General features: G+C 42.7%; 1 protein-coding gene across 4 annotated transcripts in view; it reads left to right on the forward strand.

Moving 5' to 3' along the window:
• LOC126984857 (globin-like) overlaps window positions 1–26,641 on the forward strand; it is a 60,163-nt gene extending 33,522 nt beyond the window's left edge. For all 4 annotated transcript variants that reach the window (XM_050839123.1, XM_050839101.1, XM_050839112.1 and 1 more), the window contains 5 exons: window positions 13,115–13,193; window positions 16,867–17,027; window positions 22,064–22,169; window positions 23,084–23,203; window positions 23,965–26,641. In XM_050839123.1, the coding sequence (XP_050695080.1) occupies window positions 13,143–13,193; window positions 16,867–17,027; window positions 22,064–22,169; window positions 23,084–23,203; window positions 23,965–24,096 (570 nt within the window). In that variant the 5' untranslated portion in view covers window positions 13,115–13,142 and the 3' untranslated portion in view covers window positions 24,097–26,641. The remainder of the gene's footprint in view (window positions 1–13,114; window positions 13,194–16,866; window positions 17,028–22,063; window positions 22,170–23,083; window positions 23,204–23,964) is intronic.
• The last annotated feature ends 312 nt before the right edge of the window (window positions 26,642–26,953 follow it).

The following is a 26,953-nucleotide window of genomic DNA, read 5'->3' on the forward strand; positions in this document are numbered from 1 at the left end:
GTGGTGAAAAGGAGAGACTGAGAAGGAGGAAGAGAAAGAGGGAGAAAAGGAGTTACTGAAGGGAAGGAGGATGAAGAGAAAGATGCAAGAAAAGAGTGACTGAGTGGAAGGAGGCAGAGAAAGAAAGATGGAGATGGGAAAAAAAAAGAAGAGGAAGAAGACCGCGGGGAGAAGTGACTTAGGAGAAAGATGCAGGGAAGGAATAACTGAGGAGAAGGATGAAGGAAGAGAGAGATGAAGATGGAGAGAATGAGTACCGAAAATATGAGGAGAAGGATGGAATAAGAAGAGTGACTGAGAGAGAGAGAGAGAGAGAGAGAGAGAGAGAGAGAGAGAGAGAGAGAGAGAGAGAGAGAGAGAGAGAGAGAGAGAGAGAGAGAGAGAGAGAGAGAGTGGCAATCATTCTCTCGAGCATTACCCAAAACTCCCTGCATTGTTATTAAGACAAATGAAGAAATACAATGCCTCTCTCTGCCTTCTTTTGCGTCTCAGTGTAATTGTGGGAAGAGAGAACCATAATGACTGACTCGCTTCTAATGTGAGGCTCATAAAGGCGAGGAAATGTCTCCACTCTGCTTAATGACAGGTGGCCAGGCAGGTGGGCGGGGGACAGGTGAGATGAGGGAGACATGAGGGGAAATGAGGTGGAGAGAGAGAGAGAGAGAGAGAGAGAGAGAGAGAGAGAGAGAGAGAGAGAGAGAGAGAGAGAGAGAGAGAGAGAGAGAGAGATAGTAGACAGAAAGACAGACATAGACAGACAGAGACAGACAAACAGAGATAGAGACAGAAACAGACAGACAGAGACAGACAAACACAGACAGAGACAGAAAAATAAACATAGACAGAAAAGCAAACAAATACACATGCAGACAAACATGTTATAAAGATTCTTCAAAATGATGTTTTCTATGCCCTCTCTGGCCTCAATCCTCAGAAGGCTTATGGACCTGATGGAGTGCCTCCTATTGTCCTTAAAAACTGTGCCTCCGTGCTGTCACCCTGCCTGGTCAAACTCTTTCGCCTCTGCCTGTCAACATCTACCTTTCCTTCTTGCTGGAAGTATGCCTTCATACAGCCTGTGCCTAAGAAGGGTGACCGCTCCAATCCCTCAAACTACCGTCCTATAGCTTTACTTTCTTGTCTATCTAAAGCTTTTGAATCAATCCTTAACCGGAAGATTCAAAAGCACCTTTCCACTTCTGACCTTCTATCTGATCGCCAGTATGGGTTCCGCAAGGGGCGTTCTACTGGTGATCTCCTAGCCTTCTTAGCTGACTCTTGGTCATCCTCTCTTAGCCGTTTCGGTGAAACTTTTGCTATTGCGCTGGACATATCAAAAGCTTTTGATAGGGTCTGGCACAAATCTTTGCTTAAACTACCTCCTACGGTTTCTATCCTTCTCTGTACCTTCATCTCCAGTTTCCTTTCTGACCGTTCTATTTCTGCCATGGTAGACGGTCACTGTTCTTCCCTAAATCTATTAACAGTGGTGTCCCACAGGGTTCTGTCCTATCTCCCACTCTTTTATGTTGTTCATTGATGATCTTCTTTCCAAAACGAACTGTCCTATCCATTCCTACGCCGATGATTCCCCTCTGCATTACTCAACTTCTTTTAATAGAAGACCCACCCTTCAGGAACTTAACGACTCAAGGCTGGAGGCTGCAGAACGCTTAGCCTCAGACCTTACTATTATTTCCGATTGGGGCAAGAAGAACCTGGTGTCCTTCAGCGCCTCAAAAACACAGTTTCTCCACCTATCCACTCGACACAATCTTCCAAACAACTATCCCCTATTCTTTGACAACACCCAGCTATCACCTTCCTCAACACTAAACATCCTCGGTCTATCCTTAACTCAAAATCTCAACTGGAAACTTCATATCTCATCTCTTACTAAATCAGCTTCCTCGAGGCTGGGCGTTCTGTACCGTCTCCGCCAGTTCTTCTCCCCTGCACAGTTGCTGTCCATATACAGGGGCCTTGTCCGCCCTCGTATGGAGTATGCATCTCATGTGTGGGGGGGCTCCACTCACACAGCTCTTCTGGACAGAGTGGAGGCTAAGGCTCTTCGTCTCATCAGCTCTCCTCCTCATACTGATAGTCTTCTACCTCTTAAATTCCGCCGCAATGTTGCCTCTCTTTCTATCTTCTATCGATATTTCCACGCTGACTGCTCTTCTGAACTTGCTAACTGCATGCCTCCCCCCCTCCCGCAGCCCCCGCTGCACTCGACTTTCTCATGCTCATCCCTATACTGTCCAAACCCCTTATGCAAGAGTTAACCAGCATCTTCATTCTTTCATCCCTCACGCTGGTAAACTCTGGAACAATCTTCCTTCATCTGTATTTCCTCCTGCCTACGACTTGAACTCTTTCAAGAGGAGGGTATCAGGACACCTCTCCTCCTGTATTTGATCTCCCTTTCGGCCACCTCTTTTGCTTTACTTTAGGAGCAGCGAGTAGCGGGCTTTTTTTTTTTGTTTTGTTTTATTTTTTTGTTGCCCTTGAGCTGCCTCCTTTGTTGTAAAAAAAAAAAGACAAACAGACACGAAAAACGAAAGACCACTGACTGACGAATTGAAGAGCCTTAGATCCTCCTCCTCCTCCTCCTCTTACTACGCCGCCACTCTTGCAGGCACATTAACACATCACTCCCAGCCTGCAAACAAGCTCATCAAGGCTGTTTTTTTCCGGGTCGCTTAGGCAAAAGAGGCTATTTTTTATGTATATCTATTCCGGCCTTGGTCTGTGGCATCTGTGAATACAAATTAGAAGCTTGTGAAGTCGTGCGAGTGTCTTCTTTTTTTTCTTTTTTCTTCCCTTTTGTTATCCTTTTCCTCCTCCTGTGTCTACTCTTCCTACTTCTTTTCTTTTTTTTTCTTCCTTTTCCTCCTCTTCCTCCTTCTTCTTCTTCTTCTTCTTCTTCTACTACTACTACTACTACTTCTTTTTCTTCCCTTTTGTTCTTCTTTTCCTCCTCCTGTGTCTACTCTTCCTACTTCTTTTCTTTTTTTTCTTCCTCTTCCTCCACTTCCTCCTTCTTCTTCTTCTTCTTCTTCTTCTACTACTTCTTTTTCTTCCCTTTTGTTCTTCTTTTCCTCCTCCTGTGTCTACTCTTCCTACTCCTTTTCTTTTTTTTTCTTCCTCTTCCTCCACTTCCTCCTTCTTCTTCTTCTTCTTCTTCTTCTTCTACTACTTCTTTTTCTTCCCTTTTGTTCTTCTTTTCCTCCTCCGGTGTATACTCTTCCTATTCATTTTCTTTTTTTCTTCCTCTTCCTCCACTTCCTCCTTCTTCTTCTTCTTCTTCTTCTACTACTACTACTTCTTTTTCTTCCCTTTTGTTCTTCTTTTTCTCCTCCGGTGTAAACTCTTCCTACTCATTTTCTTTTTTTTTCTTCCTCTTCCTCCACTTCCTCCTTCTTCTTCTTCTTCTTCTTCTTCTACTACTACTACTACTTCTTTTTCTTCCCTTTTGTTCTTCTTTTTCTCCTCCGGTGTAAACTCTTCCTACTCATTTTCTTTTTTTCTTCCTCTTCCTCCTTTTCATCTTGTTCTTTTTCTTGTCTTCCTTCTTCTTCTTCTTTTTCTTCTTCTTCTTCTTCTATACTACTACTTCTTTTTCTTCCCTTTTGTTCTTCTTTTCCTCCTCCGGTGTATACTCTTCCTACTCCTTTTTTTTTTCCTTTTCCTCATCTTCCTCCTTTTCTTCTTGTTCTTTTTTCTTGTCTTCCTTCTCCTTCTTCTTCTTCTTTTTCTTCTTCTACTACTACTACTACTACTACTGCTACTACTTCTTTTTCTTCTTCTTTTTCATCATCATCATTTTTATATTTTCCTCCTTGAAGCCTTTCCCTCTTTTTTATGTCCTCCTCCTCCTCCTCCTCCTGACAAGTGACAACCATTAAACAGATTCACGTCACACATTATTTTCTTCGTGTTGTTTATCTTTTTTCCCTCATTATGTTATTTACCTGAGGCCCAAAACAAGCAGGTGTGACTTCCTGTCGGCGATTTGTGGGCTCTTGTTCACGCTTTTTGCTGTCACGGGGGGGGGGGGGGGGAGTAGGGGGGCCGTTACGCATAGAGGAATAGAGGAAAAAGTAAATACAGTGAGGATAGAGAAGAGGAAGGGAAAGAGAGGGAAAGGAAGAGACGAGGGAAAGAAGAAAATGGGAGAGAAATAAGGGAAAGGGAAGGGACGAGGGAAGTAAGAGAGGCACTGAGGATAAACAAGAGGGATGGATAGAGAAGAAAAGGGAAGGGACGAGGGAAGTAAGAGAGGCATTGAGGATAAAAAGGAGGGATGGAAAGAGAAGAAAAGGAAGAGACGAGGAAAGGAAGAGATGCATTGAGAATATAAACATAGGGGAGAGAAAGAGGAAAAGGGGAAGGGACGAGGGAAGGAGAGGAGATACAAAAAGGTAATGGAAGGAAGGAGTGGGTGGAGGAGACAAATTGGGATACAAAATACAGAAAAAAAGGCAAGTAATTTAGATGGAGAGACAAAATACACAAATAAAAAAAAATCTCCTTACAACAACAGGAAGGAACGCAAATAAAGATGAGAAAATAAAATAGAATTAGTGCAAGGAAGATGGATGTATATGTCTTTGTTAGCGTCCGTGAAATTGTGTGTGTGTGTGTGTGTGAGAGAGAGAGAGAGAGAGAGAGAGAGAGAGAGAGAGAGAGAGAGAGAGATAATAAAAAGAAGAAAAACAACATTCCCTATTGCCGAGAGAACCAGACAAAAAAAAAAATATATATATATATATATATATATATATATATATATATATATATATATATATATATATATATATATATATATATATATAAAGAATACACAAAAAAAAAAATACGAAAAAAAAAAAACCCGCCTAACTTAACTGTGAATTTGACGATCTAACTCTACCTTTTAACGCTTTTAGATAGCACTGTACCTACCTGCGAAACGAACTGGAGAAAAAGAGTCAGAAAAAGAGACGAAGGAGAAAGTACTGGTGGTCAGGCTGCCATAAATTAAAGATAAGGGGATGAGAGGCCATAAAAAAGCCAAATCAGTTTATGGCTCTGCTGGCTGGCGTCTCTGCTCTGGCACGAACGTCCTTCCCCTGGGTTATACTGATGGAGGAGCGAGGAGGAAAGAATGTCAGAAGAGGGCGTAAAAGACGGATTAGAAGACGACTGAAAAAAAATACTTGTAAGAAGGTCCTTTCTTTGGGTCATGCTAGAGAAGGAACGAGTGGAAAAGAATGTCAGAAGAGGGCGTAAAAGACGGATTAGAAGACGACTGAAAAATATACTTGTAAGAACGTCCTTCCTCTGAGTTATACTGATGGAGGAGCGAGGAGGAAAGAATGTCAGAAGAGAGCGGAAAAGACGGATTAGAAGACGACTGAAAAAAAATACTTGTAAGAACGTCCTTCCTCTGAGTTATACTGATGGAGGAGCGAGGGGAAAAGAATATCAGAAGAGAGCGGAAAAGACGGATTAGAAGACGACTGAAAAAAAATACTTGTAGCTAGGTAGTTTACGTATGGGAAAATCTGTATTAATTATTTATCTGGGCTTTGAAATGGTCAGAATGTATCGCAATGTCCCTTAAAGCGATACGAACGTCTTTTCCTTGGGTCATGCTGAAGGAGGGACGATGAGAGAGGAATGTCAGAAGATGTAAAAGATGAATTAGAAAGCGAGCAAAAATAAACGCAAGAAACGAAGAGAAAAGAATGTTAGACCAGGGCATAAAAAATCGATTGAAATACGCCTGAAAGAAAAGAAAGAAACGAAGAGAAAAGAATGTCAGAGTAGGTCATAAAAGATGCAATAGAAGGGAGTGAAAATAAACGAAAGAAAGGAAGGGGAAAGGAAATAAGAACCTCCCGTTATATTTTAGTTGACGAGTTAAAGAAAGACTGAAAATAAATGATAAAAAAAAGAGAGAAACATGTCAGAGCCTTTCCTCTTTCTTTTACTTAACGGGATTTAAAAACGTCTAAAAATCAACGAAATATACGAAGAGACGCGAATCAGAACGGTCCATTTTATTTTTCTTAACGAGAACGAAAAGCAGATTAGAAAATTAAAACAAATGAAAGAAATTAAGAAAAGAAAAGCAAAGTAAAACCCTTCTTGCTCCTAGGTAACGGACGGACAAAATTTATGAAAGAAAAACCGGAAATGAAGACGAAAGCGAATCAGAATCTTCTATTTCCTCTTAAGCGATGGGCACAAAAAATAGAGTAAAAAATGAATTAAAGAAAAAGGGAACCGCAAATCAAACATCTATATCATCTACATCAAACCGCAACATCAACTATTTAAGGATGATTTTGATGAATAAAGAAAGAAAAAAATGTAGAGGAGGGAATCACAACCTTAATTCCTCTTTTCCTTACGAGTTGCCAAAAAAAAAAATAATAATAAATAAGTAAATAAAATAAAAATCACCAAAAAAATCAAATGTAACAGGTAGAACGCCCACCACTTCGTCGCACTAATGAAACAGAGAATACAAGAGGAAATCAGGGTCTTAATGCCTCTTCCTCTTGGTTGACGGGGGTACAAGGGAGTGGAGTTCGATAATTATTTAATAAAACCTAATTATTGTTATGGTTTATGGTTTATTCGTCCTGACTTGAATGCTGCTTGTTTGGCTATGCACGCAACCACCTTCGACCCCTCCTCCTCCTCCTCCTCCTCGTCCTCCTTTCTTCTTCTGTGTCTTATTAGAGTGAATTAAATTAATCAACCACTTTACGACCACTCCTCCTCCTCCTTCTTTCTCCTCCTCCTCCTCTTCCTCCTCCTCCTCCTCCTCCTCTTCCTCCTCCTCCTTCACGTGTCCTACATAAGAGATACATTTAATCGAGGCAACTACGAAATACACACACACACACACACACACACACACACACACACACACACACACACACACACACACACATGCAGGGGTTGGCAACACTGTGTTTGTTTGCTCGTAAATTGCTTGATTATCTAAACACACCTTAATTCGACACAATAAGCTTTTGTCATTTTCGTCGTCCTCCTCGTCGTCTTCTCCTTCCTCTTTTCATCTGCTTTTTTTTCTCCAGTTTCAGTGTCTTCGTCGTCCTCTTCCTCCTCGTCTTCCTACTCCTCTTTTCATTTGTTTACTTTCCTCTTTCGTCATTTTCGCCCTCTTCCTCGTTTCCTTATTCCTTTTTTCATTTGCTTTCTCTCCTTTTTCGTCGTCTCGCACTTTTCTCGTCGTCTTATATATTTTCCTAATCTGCTTTCCCTCCTCCTCTTCCTAATCTGCTTTCTCTCCTTCTCTTCCTAATCTGCTTTTTTTCCTCCTCTTCCTAATCTGTTTTCTCTCCTCCTCTTCCTAATCTGCTTTCTTTCCTCCTTTTCCTAATCTGTTTCTCTCCTCCTCTTCCTAATCTGCTTTCCCTCCTCCTCTTCCTAATCTGTTTTCTCTCCTCCTCTTCCTAATCTGTTTCTCTCCTCCTCTTCCTAATCTGCTTTCTCTCCTCCTCTTCCTCTTAATCTGCTTCCTCTCCTCCCTTTCCTCCTCTTTCCCCTTCCTTTTCTTTTTATAGTCTGTTCAGAGCATGAAGTCGGTTCAGGGTGGAGCTGGTATCGTCGTTTACCTCTAGCCATGTTGCCAAATCAACCTTCGTACATGCGTCTCTCTCTTATTTCCCATCCATGTGCTATTTGAAAGTGATATTTTATATATTCTGTATATAGTAAAGGAAGCTACATAGTACAATGAGTGTCGATGTTTAGGATTATAACAACGATTTGTATAAATTCTATGACATATGGCAGCGATTTTTTCCCATGTTGCCACGTTTTGGTGGTGGTGGTGGTGGTCGGCGTGTCCCCTTAGGTCCCTCCCCCGGGTAGAGAGGGAGAGAGAAAGAGATAAGCAGGTGGGTTGTGGGTGGGTAGGTAGGGAGACGGTGCTAATCACGCACTCATGGGAATTCAGGAAGCTACCACACCTTGAAACGACTTCATGCTCTGAACAGACTATAGTTCCCTTATTTTCACTCCCCTCTGAGTTACATTTTTTTTCCAATCAGTTATTTGAATTTCCCTCCCCTTCCTCCAGACACAGGTGCTTGTATCTCTTCCCATTCCCTTTCCTCCTTTCCTCTCTTGATATGTATCTCCTACTTTTTATATTTTTTCCTCCACTAGGCGCATTTTTTTTATCAATTAATATTCCTTAGCATTCCCTGTGTTCCGTGAAGAGAAAACGAAACAGTGGTCATACCTATACGCAATAATATCAAGGAATTCCCTCTCTCATTCTTTCTCATCTCCTACGTCTTTATTTTTCTCTCACAGTCACTTACATTTTCATCCCTTTCCATTTCCTTTACTCTCTTTTACGTTCATTTACCTGTTACCTTCCTTTACCTCTCCCTCCCTTCCTCCCTCCCTCTCTTTTCTTTTCTTGCTTCCTACGTCTTTATTTTTCTCTCTCTTGCCTACCTCCAACATCTTTATTTTCTTCTCTCCTCCCCTTTCCATTTCCTTTCCTCTCTTTTACCTTCCCTTACCGCTCTCTCCCTTGCCACTTTTTCTCATCCCCCTGATAGATTCATTTCCTGTCACGACTCTCCTGGCTATTAGTTATCGATTTCTGATTACTCGTGCATTACCTCTCGTCCCGACACTCCCATTACCCGATAGGAAAAGAACATACACACGATTACAGGCTGGCAAGGGCGGCCCACAGCATTGATTCAGACGGTGCAATGAAGCTCTGCCACGAAAAGAAAATGGGATGGTCATACCCATACGCATTATTATCAAGGCATGGCATGTCTAGAGCGATTATCGAAGTAAGGATGAAATGGGAGGCAGTTTTCGCTACGCCGTGAAGAGAAAACGAGATGGACATACCTGTACTTATCTCTGTTAAAAATTGGCATGTCTTGAGTGATTAAAGAAGTATGGCTTATTTCAGTACAGAGGGTGAGAGGTAATGAGAATCGGTATAGTTTTCGCTATGCCGTGAAGAGAAAACGGAACGGTGGTCATAACTATACGCATTAATATCAAGGAATTCCCTCTCTCATTCTTTCTTATCTCCTACGTCTTTATTTTTCTCTCAGTCACTTACATTTTCATCCCTTTCCATTTTCTTTACTCTCTTTTAACTTCCTTTACCTCTTCCTTCTTCTCTCCCTCTCTTTTTCTTTCTTATCTCCTACGTCTTTATTTTTCTCTCACAGTCACTTACATTTTCATCCCTTTCCATTCCCTTTACTCTTTTTTTTTACGTTCATTTACCTTTCACCTTCCTTTACCTCTTCCTACTTTCCTCCCTCTTTTTATTTCTTACCTCCTACGTCTTTATTTTTCTCTCACAGTCACTTACATTTCCATCCCTTCCCATTCCCTTTACTCTTTTTTTTTACGTTCATTTACCTTTCACCTTCCTTTACCTCTTCCTATTTTCCTCCCTCTTTTTATTTCTTACCTCCTACGTCTTTGGTTTTCTCTCTCTCAGTCACTTATATTTCCATCCCTTTCCATTTCCTTTACTCTTTTACGTTCCTTTACCTTTCACCTTCCTTTACCTCTCCCTACTTCCTTCCCTCTCTCTTTCTTTCTTACTTTCTACGTCTTCATTTTCTCTCCTTTCCATTTCTTTTACTCTTTTACGTTCCTTTACTTTTTATCTTCCTTTACCTTCCCCTCCTTTGCCACTTTTTTTTATTACCCTGATAGTTGTCTTGAGCGATTATCGAAGCGTGGGTTTGTTTCGGAGCAGAGAATGAAAGGTGATGAAAAACGGCAGGTAACTTTCGCTCGTTAGAATGCAGGTGTGACGTGAATACCTGGCATTAACTGATTAGGGAACGTTAGCAATGCTCGGTCACGCGCTCACGTCACGGATAGGCCAGCGAGGAGACGAGATAGATAGATAGATAGATAGATAGAGAGAGAGAGAGAGAGAGAGAGAGAGAGAGAGAGAGAGAGAGAGAGAGAGAGAGTTACGCAATTGAAACGCAAAGTGGGTGATTATGCAACAGAAAGGAAGCGACTCAAAGCGATATACGAAAGAAGAAGAAGAAAAAAAAAAAGATGAGGAAAAGAAAAAAGAAAAAAAAGGTGTGTGCGCGCGTATCCCTAAGGTATGCTAATCAGTGCGCCAGGTGAAGCAGGTGTGTCAGGGGCGAGGCGTGGAGGTGTTCGACTATCAGCCTAATACACCAGATAGCGGACAGATAGCGAGCAAGGCGGATTACACAGAATGCACACCCCGCTTACGCCACTTCCTTAACCCCTCTCCTTTTTCTTCCTTAGGCCACTCCCTTCACTTATCCTTATCTCCTTTAACCTTTTCCTCCCCTTTTTTTCCCAGACTAATCCCTTATTTCCTCTCTTATCGTAATTCCCACTTCCCTTCATTAGCGTAACTCCCTTAATCCCTCTCTTTTTTCATCCTCAGACCACTCCCTTAGCCTATCATTTTTCCTTCCCTCATTTCCAGACTAATCCCTTATTTCCTCTCTTATCGTAATTCCCACTTCCCTTCATTAGCGTTACTCCCTTGATCCCTCTCTTTTTTCATCCTCAGACCACTCCCTTAGCTTATCTTTTTCTCTTCCTTCATTTCCAGACTAATCCTTTATTTCCTCTCTTATCGTAATTCCCACTTCCCTTCATTAGCACCAATCCCTTAATGCCTCTTTTTTCATCCTCAGACCACTCCCTTAGCTTATCTTTTTTCCTTCCTTCATTTCCAGACTAATCCCTTATTTCCTCTCTCAGTATATGTAATCCTTTCCTTTTCCATTCATCCCCAGACTTCTCTCTCAGTCGGGTTCTTACTTTCTCTCAGTCGGGTTCCCACCTTCACAGAGAAAACACCAACTTTCCGCCTCTGCGATACCTCAGGTCAACGCCAGGTAACCCGATCAGGTCTTCACTTGCACCACCGCCCAGACGTCCTGAACTCTGCTTGTTCCTGTTTCTGTAGCTGTGCTTAAACATTTTTGTGCTTCCCTGCTGCGTTCTGCTGTGTGTGTGTGTGTGTGTGTGTGTGTGTGTGTGTGTGTGTGTGTGTGTGTGTGTGTGTGTGTGGAAACGCAACGATTCCCGGATCATCTTTCTAGCGTGTTCTAACCCGTCTTTGATGAACCGCTTGTGCTTCGCAGGACGGATAAGTACTTATTAATAATATAAGTGCCAGGTTCTTCAAACTGGTACAAAAAAATAAGAGGTTCGGTTATGAAATGCGTGACGTTAAACTTACAAGAGTTCAGTGTGCTAAGTACCTGGGTGTCAAAACCACGTCAAACCTCATAGATCTGTCATTGAATATCTTTGTAAATCTATGAAAACCTCTTTCCTTTCCTCCATTTCTCATATTCTTCCTCCATCCTCACACCGCTCCTATAAGTCCTTGAGTGGAGGAATAAAAGTCATATGAAGTCATGAGAAAACAACAAAAATCAAAGGAAAAAGCACACACACACACACACACACACACACACACACACACACACACACACACACACACACACACACACACACACACACACACACACACACACATTTACTCATAAGCAAAAACATCCATCTGAAGTGGATTTAATTTAGGCAAGTCATCTTTCTAAGGCCCTGATGGAGAATAATCCGGTGAAATATTTGACCCCTCACCACACCCACTCCTCTGTGTGTGTGTGTGTGTGTGTGTGGTGTGTTATTTTTTCATTCATCTTTTTAAGCACTGGCATACTTTCTTCTCATTCCCACCCACTCCCTAAGACCCTCCCTCCTCCTCTTTCATCCCACATCACTCCCTTAAGCCCTCTCATATATCTCCCTTGACACACTAGAATACTCCTTTAGGTACTTTTCTTCACCCCAACGCAAATCTTTAATAATATCCATCGAGGCTTTTATAATCTCTTCCTTCTTCTCCACACTGCTCTTTCGGACACGTTTTAATCAACTAACTAACTTATGAATTTTCTAATATTCAATCAACTAACTAACTTTTTAATCAAGAGTATTGCAAAAAGAGGAAGTGGATTATTGGAGAAGATACAGTGTGTGTGTGTGTGTGTGTGTGTGTGTGTGTGTGTGTGTGTGTGTGTGTGTGTGTGCGCGCAGGTGAGAGGAGACAGTAAGAGTGCATAGTTGTATGGTATAGGGTCGTTTATTATTCTGATGTACTACGAATTGTTTATAGGACACCTTCATCCATATTTATACTTTGATTCCCCAGCACCATCACTCCCTCGGATGGGTTCGTGACAAAGAACCTAAGGACAAACCCATTTCGTTAGTACAAAATGGAACAACCGCCCTCACCCTCAGTTATTTTTTTGGTGTCAGAATTTAATAGTATTTAATACCATTACAATCAGAAGAAAAGTATAATTTAAGTAATTAAGTAATTTAATATTGAAGTTATCATGAAAAGATTATAGTTGGTATTCCTAGACGGTCCCGCCTCTCACGTCAACTACTTCCAAAGGCCGGAAAGGAGATCCATCACGCTTTAATGACTGTTTTGTAGATTCATGGCAGAAAAGAATGATCAAACTGCCAAAAGAGTCATAAAACGACCTCTGCAAATGCACAAAACTCCTACGAAAGCTCTGTCAAATGTGTGTACTTGGGCGCCGAAATGTTTAAGAATATGGCCCATAGTGTATCATTCTGTGGTGGTTCACTTCACCTGATCATTGTTTTCTCTGTTAATATCAGTAGCAATGATGATAGCAGAGGAGGAAGACGAAGTCGACGACGGGTTGCAGTAGTGCGTCTAAATTCCAATGACCAAGCGAAGCGCATTTACTGTATCTCTGATTAAGCGTTATCTGGAGGCGCTGACGGGGCACTGAGTCTGTCTCCTTGGGCCTTGCAGTGTCGAGGTTTTGGAGCGCTACGTGTGCACTCCTGTGTGTGTGTGTGTGTGTGTGTGTGTGTGTGTGTGTGTGTGTGTGTTTTGCCTCATCCTGTTTCTTATCAATATTAATAGCAAGGAAGGTGCATGGATTTACTTCTAGTCGCTACGTGTGGCTTAACATGTGCATTGCTCTGTCCTGCTGGTCATTTACACAAGTTATTTCATTATCATTTTTTCTTTCAGGAGGAAGAGTCGGCGTGAGTGAGGCATCATGGGAGCTGTGCTGAGTGTAGTGTGGGGATGGCTGAGTCCCGGAACACAGGTAACGTTTTATTTTACTCTTTTATTTATTTTATTTACTCTACCTATCTATCTACCTGTCACATATCTATCTCGTCAGGTCCTTCATAAAACCGATTTTTATATACTGTACTCACTCAAATCACCAGCCAAGACACAAACAAACCCTCAGTCAAAATTTAAATATTAGCGATTTAAACTAAAACGGTACCAGAAAAAAACATATATGAGCACAAAAAAAGGCACAAGTAAAATTTAAATAAAAGTGTCAAAATCGCAGCCTGATTAATTAATATTAATTGTTAATTAAAGATTATTAAACGTTCTTTGGCTTGTAGATTTTACGCTAGATGCACAAACATCACCAGCACAAAATTAGCATAAATATTTTTTCAATCATAATAATTTCAGAATCTTATATTTTATTTAACGTAATTTATTATTTTTTTTTTTTTTTAATTTACTTTTTTTTTTTTTTTTCTTTATTTTTACGTATCAATTTTTATCTAATCAAATAAATTTACTTAATTGAAAACTCTGCAGAGTGAAATACATTCATTTTTATAAACACAAAATCAACAAAAGCAAAATATTCATTTCTCAATACTTTTGCAACTTATTGATGTCACTTATCGGCCAGCAAATTTGCAGCATCCTATTGGCTATCACGAATCGTCCCTATCTGGCATCTTTAGCCTTTTATCCCTGTTCTATGGGCGTGGTCCTTTTCCTGGACTACTACGTTCCTGCCCTCGCCGTTCCCTCTTCCTCACTCCTCTGCCCTTGCTGCTTTCCGGCCTGTCTCTTGCTGCTTTCCTTCCTGTTTCCCACTCAGTCTTCACCGCTTCAGCGGAGAAATTAGCTGAGTGCTGAGTTGAGGACCTGCTGATGTGTTGCAAGATGGTGTTGTGGCAGGTGTGCCCCCTGTTGCCCTGGGTCCCCTACAGCCAGGCCCTCCAGCTCGGGTCTGAGGAAGCCAGGCCCTGTGCCTGGGGTGTCTGCATGGCAGGGAAGTGAACCTCCTCTGCTGTCCCCTCCCTGCACCTGCGAACCTCCCAGTCCAGTCCCATTGAAGGGGACGCCATAATGGGCCATTGGGAGAATGGCTGGGCCGGACCCGCTGGCCTGTCTCCAGCCTCGGATCAGGGACCTCGACCACAGCGCTACTCCACTCGATCCACTGCCTGCCTTCTGTCTTGTCTTGTATCGTCCTCCTGTGTCTTCTTGTGGGGTCCTCTGGACAGGGTGATGGTGGGGAAGGGCGCAGAGGAGAGTAGTAAGAGAGTAAACAGAGGCAGATTTACAGAGGGTAAGTGCTCAGGTTGACTGCGTGCCTAAGGCGTGCCTAAGGACGCGAGAAGGACACTGGCTGAAGCACTAATTTTAAATGTACTAACTACATTTCTTGTTTCATAATTAACTAAACTCTAAATGTCCTCCTTACTTTATCATTCATTACGTCATTCATTTTTACGTTAAAAAGTTACGCAAATTATTTTTTTTTACACAACGTTTTTCAAAGTGCACATGGTGCTATTTATTATGCATACTTTGAACCTCGACAAATCCTAGAGACACACTTCCCCCTGCTTTTGTATGCACTAAACTTTGAAGATTTCGTCCTGTGTTTCATTCCTGGTTAGAACGAAGAGTGTGTTTGAGTGTGTTGCAGTGGTCAGTGAAAGTCGCCATACCCTTACGCCCAGAAAATAGCGCGCCAGACTGAAGAGATTTTTTCGTCAAACTAGTTGAAGTCTATGCCTCGACTCTTACTTTTCATTGAACCCCGCAAACACACTTCCTTAGATCATCTCCTCTCCCTTCTGCTTCCTCGATCTTCTCTTTCAAAGCAAAATACCTAAACCAAACAATTTAGACCATGGGTATAAGAGGGGCAACAAGAATACAAGAACAGTAGCAGCCAGGTAGGAATATGCAAGACAGGCAGCTATATAATTAGTGGGCCAGGCCAGGTATGTCCAGCGAGTGAGGTGGGCGATAAGACCAGGGAGACAGACGGACATGCAGGTAGTGACGAATGTGTCTTGTTCCTGAGGAAAGTTACGAGTGCCATTGTGTTCCCCCGAGGTGCCATCCCGCCCAAATAAGATTATATTGATTACTTTTATCAGGGAGGAGGAGGAGGAGGATGGTAATTAAGACGAAAGTTAAAAAAGAATAAATATATGAGATGGTAGGATGAATGAGGAAAATAGGAAGAGGAGAAGGAGGAGGAGGAGGAGAATGGTAATGAAGACAAAAGTTAAAAAAAGAAGAAATATATGAGATAGTAGGATGAATAAGGAAAATAGGAAGAGGAGGAGGAAAATGGGGATGGTAGTGAAGGGACGTGGAAAAGGAAAAAAATTAATGGTATGTGGAGGTAGGATGATGAAAGAATATATGAGAAGGAAGAGGAGGAGGAGGAGAAAGAGCATGGCAACTGTGAAAGTGGTAAGGTATAATAAACTAGAGTAACATGAGGAAGTAGAATGATGAAGGATATTGGCAAGAAAAGAGGATAAGGAGAAATTGTGGAGAGTGAAGGAGAGGTATAAGGGAGTGTAAAAAATTATGAAGGAAAGCGAAAAGTGTAGACAGGCATAAAATCCGAGAAAAAAATGTAGGTAAGGAGGGATAGTGAGAAAAAGGAAGCAGGAAAAGGATGGAAAAAAAAAACCGAGAGAAGAAAAAAGTGTGAGAAGACAGAGGAGATGAGGAAGGAAGTTACCTGAGGATAGAGAAGGGAAATTACCTGCCCGCTCATTGGTAATTACATGAAAAGGCCGACAGGTGTAATTATCTCGCCGTATTTGCAGGTCATTTGCGTATCAAGAAAAGTGAATCATCTAATTTTTCTTCTGTGGCCGCCAAGTATTGATGTCCGATACTTAGTGGTTAAGGGAGGTGGTGGTGGAGGGTGGAGGGGGACGGGGAGTAGGGGTGTAATTACTTCTTTGTGCTTTAGTATAATTGAGGTTGTTGATGATGATGATGATAACGATGCAGCTACCACAAGTACTATACATGTCGCCACTCATCCTCTTACTCCTCTTCTTCCTCCTTTTGTTACAACTACTATAAACACTTCCCTGCTTTTGTCTTCCTGTCTCCTTCTTTTCCTACTCCTCCTCCTACTACTACTACTACTACTACTACTACTACTACTACTACTACTACTACTACTACTACTATTACTGATACTCATGTTACCATTTATTCTGTTCTTCCTTCTCTTCCTCCTAATGCTACTTCTATTACTATTACTTCCTTTCCTCTTCCTGTCTTTCCTCCTCCTTCTACTCCTCCTATTCCTCCTCTTCCTCTTATTGTTGTTAGTATCAACGCTCCCCTTCCTCCTCCTAATAATGATAATAATAATAAATTAATCAACAAATCTAAGCAAATAAACATGTAACAAAAAACGGTAAATAACAAATCCTAATGAAAATAATAACACCAACAAAACGATAATGATAGGAACAACCTCTTCTATCACAACCATGTTCCTTAATACCTTGATCTAGTTTTTCCTTCCCACGGTTTTATTTCTTCCCATTCCCTTTCATCTCTGTTTTATCTCTATATCTCCCACTCTTCCATATTTTTCCTCCTCCAGACGCATACATAACAACAACCTCTTTCACCATCATCGCCACCACCTTCACCTACTACTACCACCATGTTTCCTGCAGGTGGGCGCCGTGACGCTGGCGGAGGAGGGGGACCTGGGCCCAGCAGCTGACGTGCCTGATAAGACCACCGGACTAACTCTACGCCACCGCACTGCCATGGTTCGCACGTGGGACCTGGTGCGCCCGGACATCAAGACCCATGGCGTGAATTTCTTCCTTGCGTGAGTGTTCGTGGGTGAGAGGATGTAGGGGAAGTGGGGGGAGGGGGTGGAGGAGGGAGAATGAGTGTGGGGAGGAGGGAAAGTGGGTGTGGCAAGGGAGGAAGAAGAGGGTGTTGGTTAGAGGGGGTGCAGGAAAATAAGGTGTGGGGGAGAGAGGGTGAAGGAAAATTAAGTGAGGGGAGAGAAGGAAGAGGGATAGTCAGTGAGGGGAAGAGGGAGGAGAAAAAGCGGGTGTGGGGGAGAGGGAGACGAGGGAAAGAAGGTGTAGGGAGAGGGTGAAGGGAAAGTGGGTGTTTGGGTATGAAGGGGAGTAGGGATAGTGGATATGGGGAGGGGGAGATGGGCGTGGGAATTGTGGAATGTGCTGGTAGGAAAAGGAGAAAGAGGTGATAGAAGGGAACGGTAGTAGAAGTAGAAGAGGAGGAGCAAAAATGATAAATGGAAACGTGCGTGCGTGTGTGTGTGTGTGTGTGTGTGTGTGTGTGTGTGTGTGTGTGTGTATTATGCATAGTTTAACATTTAAAATCAATTCATATTTCCTTTAATAATTCAGGTGTTTTATGACTCCTCCCTCGACATCATGCATTAGGTAATAAGTATTGACCATCATTAAGAAGACAAGATGGCAGCAGTTCTACGTTATTGTATTCCTTCTCTATTAGTTCATAAGACTCCTCAATTCCATATTATCAAACTCTTCGAAGGCTTAATCCATCTATTTCAAAAGGCTCTCGGGGAAATTGTCGGGGTTTGCATGGGTGGTTTCACGACCCTGGAGGTAGTTTTGCAAGGCTTCCGCGATGAGAACGGGAAAACACTTATGACAACCCGACGTATCTCCTCTCTGGCCTTGAAAAACGTTCGTGACAGGAGCCCCAAACGTTTGCTACTACGAGTGTCAGTGGAGTTGGCCGAACGGAGCGATTCATATATTGTTCATTAGGTATATTAGTTTCATTAAGTATATTGTTCATTAGGCTCAGAAAATTTGACCGAGCAGATATTGAAGTCTTTTTCGATTGGTTCAAAGACTCAGTGACCGGACATTCATATTTTGTTCATTGGGTTACATTAGGTTCAATATGTATATCAGGCTCATTAGGTACTGATATTATTCATTAGGCAAAGTGGATATGACCGAACGGATATTGTATTCTTTCTCTGTTGGTTCATAAGTCTTAGTGAAGTTGACGGTCAGATAAACACTGGTGATTCGGATTAAGAGAAAGTAAACCCACGAAACACGAACACGAACAAATGACTTACAGAAAATGAGTGCAAACAACGCATGATAAAGATAGGCTAAAAGTAAACTGGTAAGGACATATTATCAGGCATAAAAAAAGATACCCCCAGCAGCTCCCACGGATGTCACTCTTCTCTTCCTCCTCCTCCTCCTCGAATAATATATAGAAAAAAAAAAGTGTAAGCATATGAAAAGAGATGAGTTAAAGTGTTTGGGTATGGGAAGAAAATATCAGGGTAAAAAAGCGAAAAGTTACCCCCAATATCTCTTCCTGGTGTCACTCTCCTCCTCCTCCTCCTCGAATAATTCTACGTCGCACATCAGGAGGAAGGAAAAAAAGAAAAAACACAGATAACAGTTTCCTCCGCGCGAGCACAACGAAGGAAAGAACGAATTTCATGCTGTAAATCACGAGCGAGGAGGAAAAAAATAGATCAAGCGAGTCGTGTTTTCCTCTTCCGTCTGTAACACCACGACACAAGGAAGAAAAACGAAGGAAGTGGAGGCTACATACGCACTTCCCTTCTCTCTCTCTCTCTCTGTTAGCCGTCTCTTCTCCTACACTTCGTTCTGTGCGAGATGAATGATGGGGCGAAGGGGAGAGATGAAGAATGGGATGCGAGGGAGAGGAAGGGAGAACGGAAGGAAGGGCGAGCAGGCTAACTTATCTGCACTACGTCTTCGGCAAAGGGGGGAGGGACACGGATGACGGTAGTTACAGTTTTATATCTTCCTCTTTTTTTCTTTCTTTCTCTCTTTCTTTCCTTGATCTACGCACCAGACGAGGAAGGAAGGAAAATCATAAAAAAAAGTGGTCATATTTTTTCCTCGTACTCTACACATTTTTTTTTTTTTTTTTTTTTTTACGTCTTGGCCTATTGCGCCGGTAGGCTTCTTCCCGGTGGATCCTGATGGTCGGTCCAAGGCTTCTTCCCGGTGGGGCCTGATGGTCGGTCCAAGGCTTCTTCCCGGTGGGGCCTGATGGTCGGCCCAGCCCGTTCTGGCGCAGGCGAGTGTTTATAGTGGCGCCATCTTGCATTGGCTCATGCTGCCCTCCCGGAGCTCATCTTTAATCCTAGAATCCAGAGTCCGGGTTGATAGGTGGTCTTCTGGACAGCATGTGGGCAGTTTTAAGCCACTCGGCGGCGGCTGAAAAATCCCTGCTTGGTAGCACCGGTCGGGGATTGAACTCGCGTCCTCCTGAACGCGGGGCCGTCTCGCTATCTGTTCAGCCACCGCCTCCCCAATATCACATATCAATATTGACCTTTCTTTTGGCTTCTCGTTCCTTTTATCGTTAGCCAGAGCAGCATTTTGCAAGCATTTTCGTTGCTGATTATGTTCATTGCCCTTGAGATGCCTCCCTTGCTAAAAAAGATGATTGATTGATTGATAGTTTATTGTTGCAAGTAAACAACAAAGGAGAAGGGAGGAGCATGCCATCCCAACCCCCAGGCAGTACAGAGTGTGAAAAAGGAGAAAGAACACAATATCGAGCACCTATGTATTTTCTTTCCTTCTTACCTCCTTGATCTACGCACCACGGAATTCAGGAAGGCCATAAAACGAGGCAGTGGTGGTTTATCTATGCAAGACTTGATGTAATGGAGGAAAAGAATCCAGCGCGGCCCAGTCAAGTGCTTACTCTTAGGTTACATGGCGATGAATGTATATTTGTACATGTCTGTGTTCGCTGTGCCCTCTTACCGCCCCTCTGTTCCCTCCCTCTCTCCCTCCCTCCCTGTGCTAGCCTTGTATTCTCTCTCTCTCTCTCTCTCTCTCTCTCTCTCTCTCTCTCTCTCTCTCTCTCTCTCTCACCGTACACTCCTTTCCTCCCTCCCTCTCGCCCTCCCTGTGCTAGCCTTATATTCCTTCTCTCCCTCTCTCTCACCCTACACTCCTTTCCTCCCTCCCTCTCGCCCTCCCTGTGCAAGCGTTATATTCCTTCTCCCTCTCTCTCACCCTACACTCCTTTCCTCCCTCCCTCTCGCCCTCACTCCTTCCCTCCCTGTGCTAGCCTTATGTTCCTTCTCTCCCTCTCTCACCCTACACTCCTTTCCTCCCTCCCTCTCGCCCTCACTCCTTCCCTCCCTGTGCTAGCCTTATGTTCCTTCTCTCCCTCTCTCTCACCCTACACTCCTTTCCTCCCTCCCTCTCGCCCTCACTCCTTCCCTCCCTGTGCTAGCCTTATGTTCTTTCTCTCCCTCTCTCTCACCCTACACTCCTTTCCTCCCTCCCTCTCGCCCTCACTCCTTCCCTCCCTGTGCAAGCGTTATATTCCTTCTCCCTCTCTCTCACCCTACACTCCTTTCCTCCCTCCCTCTCGCCCTCACTCCTTCCCTCCCTGTGCAAGCGTTATATTCCTTCTCCCTCTCTCTCACCCTACACTCCTTTCCTCCCTCCCTCTCGCCCTCACTCCTTCCCTCCCTGTGCTAGCCTTATGTTCCTTCTCTCCCTCTCTCTCACCCGACACTCCTTTCCTCCCGCCCACTCGCCCTCCTCCTCCTCCCTCTCGCCCTCACTCCTTCCCTCCCTGTGCAAGCGTTATATTCCTTCTCCCTCTCTCTCACCCTACACTCCTTTCCTCCCTCCCTCTCGCCCTCACTCCTTCCCTCCCTGTGCTAGCCTTACATCCCTTCCTCTCTCCCTCCTTCTCTCCATGTGCTAGCCTTACATCTCTTTCCTCCCTCCCTCCTACTCCTCCTTTCCTACCTTGTCTAGCCTTACACCCCTTCCCTCCATCCCTCCCTTCTAAGCTTCCCTCCTGCTCATTTCATCATCCACAGTCTCACAACGTTCCCCATCTCTGTCCGGTGTTAGGGCCAGTCTCACAGTTCCCCATGATGAGTTAGTAAGCTCCCAAACCAATACCAGAGCCTTCGAAGTTTCCTTGTATACTAGTGTCTAGTGTTTATATTAAGTTCACAAATTTGATGAAACTAAACAGGAAAAGTCTTGTGTATTTATAGCCTTTTCCATTTAGCGTAACCCGTTTGTGGGTCATGATCTGTAGAGTCCCTCATAGAGTCCCGACAACCAAAGATTTGGACGCCATTATTGGCCCTGTCTGCTTCGCCGCGAGACCGTGTGCTGGTGTTTGAAAGCGGCGAAAACACAGGGCCAATAATGGCGTCCAAATCTTGGGCTGTCGGGACTCTATCTATCAAGGGACTCTACAGATCATGACCCACAAACGGGTTACGCTAAATGGAAAAGGCTATAATTAGTGTGGCATCGAAGACCTCCCCATTTTGGATTGTATGTGATTCTATAGTTTGGTTCGGGCTGTTACGAAGACACTGTGCTGGACTGTGAAATCGGCTCTTAGTGTACTCCGTCCTGCTAATGTCATCTATAGAGTGCCTCCCATATTACCCATTACTGCACTTCCCTCCATCCAACCATCCTACTTTCAAAGGTTGGAGTTTGCAATGAAAAAGGGACGAGGGGCTAAAAGAGTAACGAGGGGAGACTAAGGTCGGTAATCTCAGACGCTTCCACTCTCACACCAACTCTTTTCAAAGGTCGATCAGGAGATTAATCGGGTTCTAATGAGTGTTTTCTTCACGTTCATGGTAGAGAGGAATCGTGAGACTACCACCAGGGTCACGAAACTACCCCAGGAAATGCCCCAAACCCCTACGAAAGCCTTGTCGAGTGTGTGTGCTTGGACACCGAAATGTTTAAGAGGCTTGGTAACCCCCTTCATGGCGCCGTGTAGATGTTTTAATGCTTCATCAACAAGGTGCTTCTATGTGATTATGTCCCCCCCTCCTTCTTCCTTCCCCAGCATGTTCGAGGCCGAGCCGGAGCTTCAGACGCGCTTCAAAGGGTTCGCCGGCAAGAGCAAGGCAGAGCTGAGGAACAACAAGCGCTTGGTGGCCCACGGAACCACGGTGTGTGTGTGTGTGTGTGTGTGAGAGAGAGAGAGAGAGAGAGAGAGAGAGAGAGAGAGAGAGAGTCATAAATGCGCCTTGTTAGAAAATTTTATTCATATGGCTGACTTACGCCCATACTAATACACACACACACACTAACTAACACTAACAACTTTTTTTTAAGCCAAGAGAAGGTTTCCCTATCCCCATTACTACTACTACTACTACTACTACTACTACCACTACTACTGACGCTGCTGTTACAATTATTTCTTGGCATTTCCTCAGCTCGGTGCTCAAAACATCGTATATTAATTTTATGTTCTAAGTTTCTCATCTCTCCCTAGCATTATCTTTCGTATCCCCGCGGCTCTCTCATTTCCTCCCTGTCATTTGCAGTTTTCCTTCCTCATTATTCTTGCTTCCCCTCTATCCGTCTTGTTTTAGTCCCTTGTTTTCCTCCACCTTTTTTTTTCTTCTATCCTTTCAAGTTCCCTACCTTTAACTTCCATCTCTCTCTCTCTCTCTCTCTCTCTCTCTCTCTCTCTCTCTCTCTCTCTCTCTCTCTCTCTCTCTCTCTCTCTCTCTCTCTCTCTTCACCATCATCATTTATTTTTCTTCTTTTTCTTGTATCTTCTTCCTTTTTCTTCTTTTCTTTTTTTCTTCTTTTTCTTCTTCATTTTTTCTTAATATTCTCCTTTTTTCTTCTTCTTCCAATTAATCCTCCACTTACCCTTCCCTATCCATCACCTGCTTCCTCTATACTATTAACACACACACACACACACACACACACACACACCTTTCCTCTTTTCTCTTCCCATCATCTCCCACTTTCCCTCTTCCAGGTTCCTCTTTGCCTCTCATCTACCTCAGCACAGCTTCCTCTAACTCTCCCATAAACACCTGTAATAGTTTTCACCTTCCGGCAGGTGTTAATGGCAATCTCCTCCTTGGTCGACAACCTGGATGACGTGTCTGTCCTGGTGGAGTTACTCAAGAACATAGCCGCCAACCACAAAGAGAGAGGCATTCCGTACCATGATTTTCAGGTAAGGGCGAGACCTGTTCTTCTTCGAGTTCTGTTGATCCAGTTCTTCGTCCTTTTTGGTTACACTTTTTTTTCACCGCTATAGATATCTTCCTCTTCCTCATTCTTTTTTTTATATTCGTTTTCAAAGTTTTTGTTGTTTCTTTTCCCAACTTTTCTCCTTGTGATCCTCTTCTAATTTCTCCTAATCTTATAAAAATAGCACTAATGAATATTGTCATTATGCCTTCAAGTGCAATTAAACCACTAAGTTTTTATAGTAGTTCTACACAGATGTCATGCCTTCTGCGTCAAAATTATCACATGTTGTATTTTATGTGTTGGCCATATGGAAATATCAATAATATTCTGTGTCTGTCCATTCAAAGACAAATTTTAGTAATTTTACTGCTTATAACAGACATAATATAGACATCTTACAAAATGTCAGTCAACCAAGAACTGGAGGTGTTTATTCTACCCACAGTGATACACATGTCCGACAATCTTTCCCTTGTTCAATATCAGCTTTGCTTCTTCCTGTCTACACAGCCATAACATTTTGCCAGTTTGTCCAGCACTGAATAATATTTTTCTTTATCTACATGGTAATAAATGATCAGTCTCCTTGTTTACTATCCCTTCTGCATTTTCTTATTGACATCATCATAACATTTTATTAGTGTCCAGCAGTTAATTCTCCATTTTGCTTATTTCATCTACAGTATACAGTTCCAACTCTTGAGTCAGTGCAGCACTTAACATTATTGCTTTGCCTCACAGCTGCTGGCCCCTGTGCTGGTCAAGTTCCTGAGGGACAACCTGGGGTCTGCCTGGAGCCCTGTAGCAGAGGAAGCCTGGCCTCAGGCCTTAAAAGTCATCAATTCAGTCATACTCAGTGTTTACGATGCATGATGCTCCTCCCTCCGTCCCTCTCCCTCTCCCGCCCTCCTTCCTCCATGCACTGATTCCTCTTGGAGCCCACTTCATGCCTAAATGTCTCCATTTCATTACCCCTTAAACTTATGGTCTTCAAGGGCCACTTATTTTCACTTTTCAACACATCACATTGACCAGGACATCCTTACTGAGCCATGGCCTACCATTAATTTTCCTAACACACAAAATCCATCATAGATTTCTTTACACCTTTCCTTACACACAATCCAACTCACTCCCTTATACACTTTTCGTGCACCCTTTGTGCAGTACAAACAAATGCTTTTCTACACAGTATTTGCCACACACCTTACTAAACACCCTCCTATACACAACAAGCAAACACCCTGATATTACACAACACTTGCTTCCTAACACACTCTCATCACATTTACCCATCCTAACACAAGGCCCATTGCCCCCTACCTTGCATCCCCTTGATGCATCTTCCTGTCTGCCACACCTACCTCCATTCACCCTCCCTTATACATACATAGCCTCCCTCACACACACAACACATTCCGTCTAGTGACTGACCCACCCCTGATCACCCTACATCCTTCCGGCACTGTCTTCCTTTCCACCCTCAACATACTCGCACCATCACACTTAGAAGAAAACTCATGCAATGGTATATATTTTAAAGTACCAAAAAAAAAAAAAAAAAGACACTCATACATAATTTCATACATATATAATTTATAGCAAAATATAGTAACTAATATAAAAAAAAATATATATATATTTAGTGAGGTCCTTCAACCATGGGCATTATAATGGTCATTATAAGCACAACTATAAACCTATATGGCTTGCAATTTTATATAATCCCTAGTTTTCTATATTTTCCACATTGTTTTGAAGTTGCCTAAAAAATATCTTAGAGCTCTGCACCATTTTCTCGCCGTGTTATGATTGCCCATCTGTAACACACTGGACTCCAAACCACTCTTGGTGGGCAGCCATAGCAAAGCATGAGGAGGTGCAGGGCTTGATCACTTCATGGGTAACTGTACTATCAATGAGTCTAAAGTCACCAAGGGCTTAGAATGAATATGTTTGATGAAGTAGAATTCACAATGTCTGCCACACCAGCCAGATATTCTTACACTCACTATACACACAGAAAAACTGCAGTGACAAATGCCTCTTCATATTTGCAAAATAAAAAAGATCTAACATTCAAGAAAAATGGAAGGTGCCTTTTCTTCATTATCATTCACATGAGATAGCTATACATAAAAGTAATGGGTCTTGAGTTTTTTTCTTTTGCAAAAGTGCTCTTAGTGAAGTGTTCAAGCAGCTATTGCTGTGGTGGCAAGAATAGTGGCTTCATTGTATCTGGATTTGTGACAAATTGGGAACACTTATTCTTTGTGCTCACTCTGGTGACCAACGGTAAAGCAATCCCACCTCTAAAACAGCCAACACCACTGATACCTCACTCTCCTAGAATGATTTGTCTGTGAGGTGGCAAGACCAGGTTTTATGAGACACTGAGGCACTGTATAACACTTAGGCAGCTACTTTTGAGTCATTTCATATATTCTTAAGCTGTTCCCTTCTTTCTTACAATAATCCTTTTTCTACCTGCTGGAAAACAAGTTTAGTATAAGGGGTGGAGGGAGTAACACGCCTCCTGTTCTCTATTAATCTATTAAGAGTATATTTATAAAGATTAACAGGAGTCACAAATTGCAGAGTTGTATAGTATACTACTGGCTTTTACTTTGAAGTGTTTTAAGGTGTACTTGCTGAGTTTTCTGTGCTTAGAGGCACAAGAGTATATCTTGTAATGTGTTTTACAGTTTAGCTAAAGATGATATTAACATAAGGTATAAGATACAAAACATAAATCAAACATGGCATTATGCCTGTAGCTGTCCTGTTCATGTTTTGTGTAAAACAGAAATTTCTTGATTTTGTGCAACTGATTGCAAAACATTTGTCTCTATTAGGTATATATTGTGTAAAACAGGAATTTCTTGATTTTGTGCAACCGATTCAGAAGCATTTGTCTTTATTATGAATGAAAAAGAAAGGTACCTTTTTGTATGATGCATCAAATTAACTATTGAACTACACATTGTTCTTTAATACCAACTAAAGCACAGTGGCAAACAAAATCTGAAAGATGAGAATTCAAAGGTACTTGCAGTAGCTACTCCAGTTTGCAAATGTAACACGTATTCCAGCCTAAACAATGTTTCAGAGAGTTAAGCACACAAAGGTAACATATAAAACAGTGTTAATCTGAACAAACATACACTGCATCATGAGTACTAAAGCGGAGAATGAATTAGCTTCAACGTGACAGCAGGCTGGGACTTGGACTGAAAAATGCGTGACTGGACCATCCCTTCTCAGCTGGGACCATGCTGTGGTTTATTAACTGTGCAAATGCTGCTTCTTAACTCTGTGAAATGTGGTCTCCCTAACCATGTGTATGTCTATTTTGTCACTGGGTGAAACCATGAGTAGTGAATGTGGTAGAACATCAAATATACAATGTTTAAAAGGACATTGATTTTTTTGCTTCCTCATTGAGGGGGTGCCACGTCTGCACCACCTCGGTCGCACCCAAAACAAAAAGGGACTAGGGGACCTTTCTCCCTTCGTGATGCAGGGGTATACCATAGGCTTTGCTCTGCACCTGTCATAGCAGCAAGCTCACCTGATTTGCATGCACTGAGTGAGACCACCGATGGGTTGGGCTTCCCAGCAGAACCTCAACTTATTTTCTTTTTAGTTATTTTTATAGGAAAGGGAACAAGGTCCCACCCCAACCAACCCAGATCAGGAGTTGGTGTGACTGCTAGCCCGATAGGGCCAC

Source organism: Eriocheir sinensis, chromosome 5 (assembly GCF_024679095.1).
Source record: "Eriocheir sinensis breed Jianghai 21 chromosome 5, ASM2467909v1, whole genome shotgun sequence".
Classification (NCBI taxonomy): Eukaryota; Metazoa; Arthropoda; class Malacostraca; order Decapoda; family Varunidae; genus Eriocheir; species Eriocheir sinensis.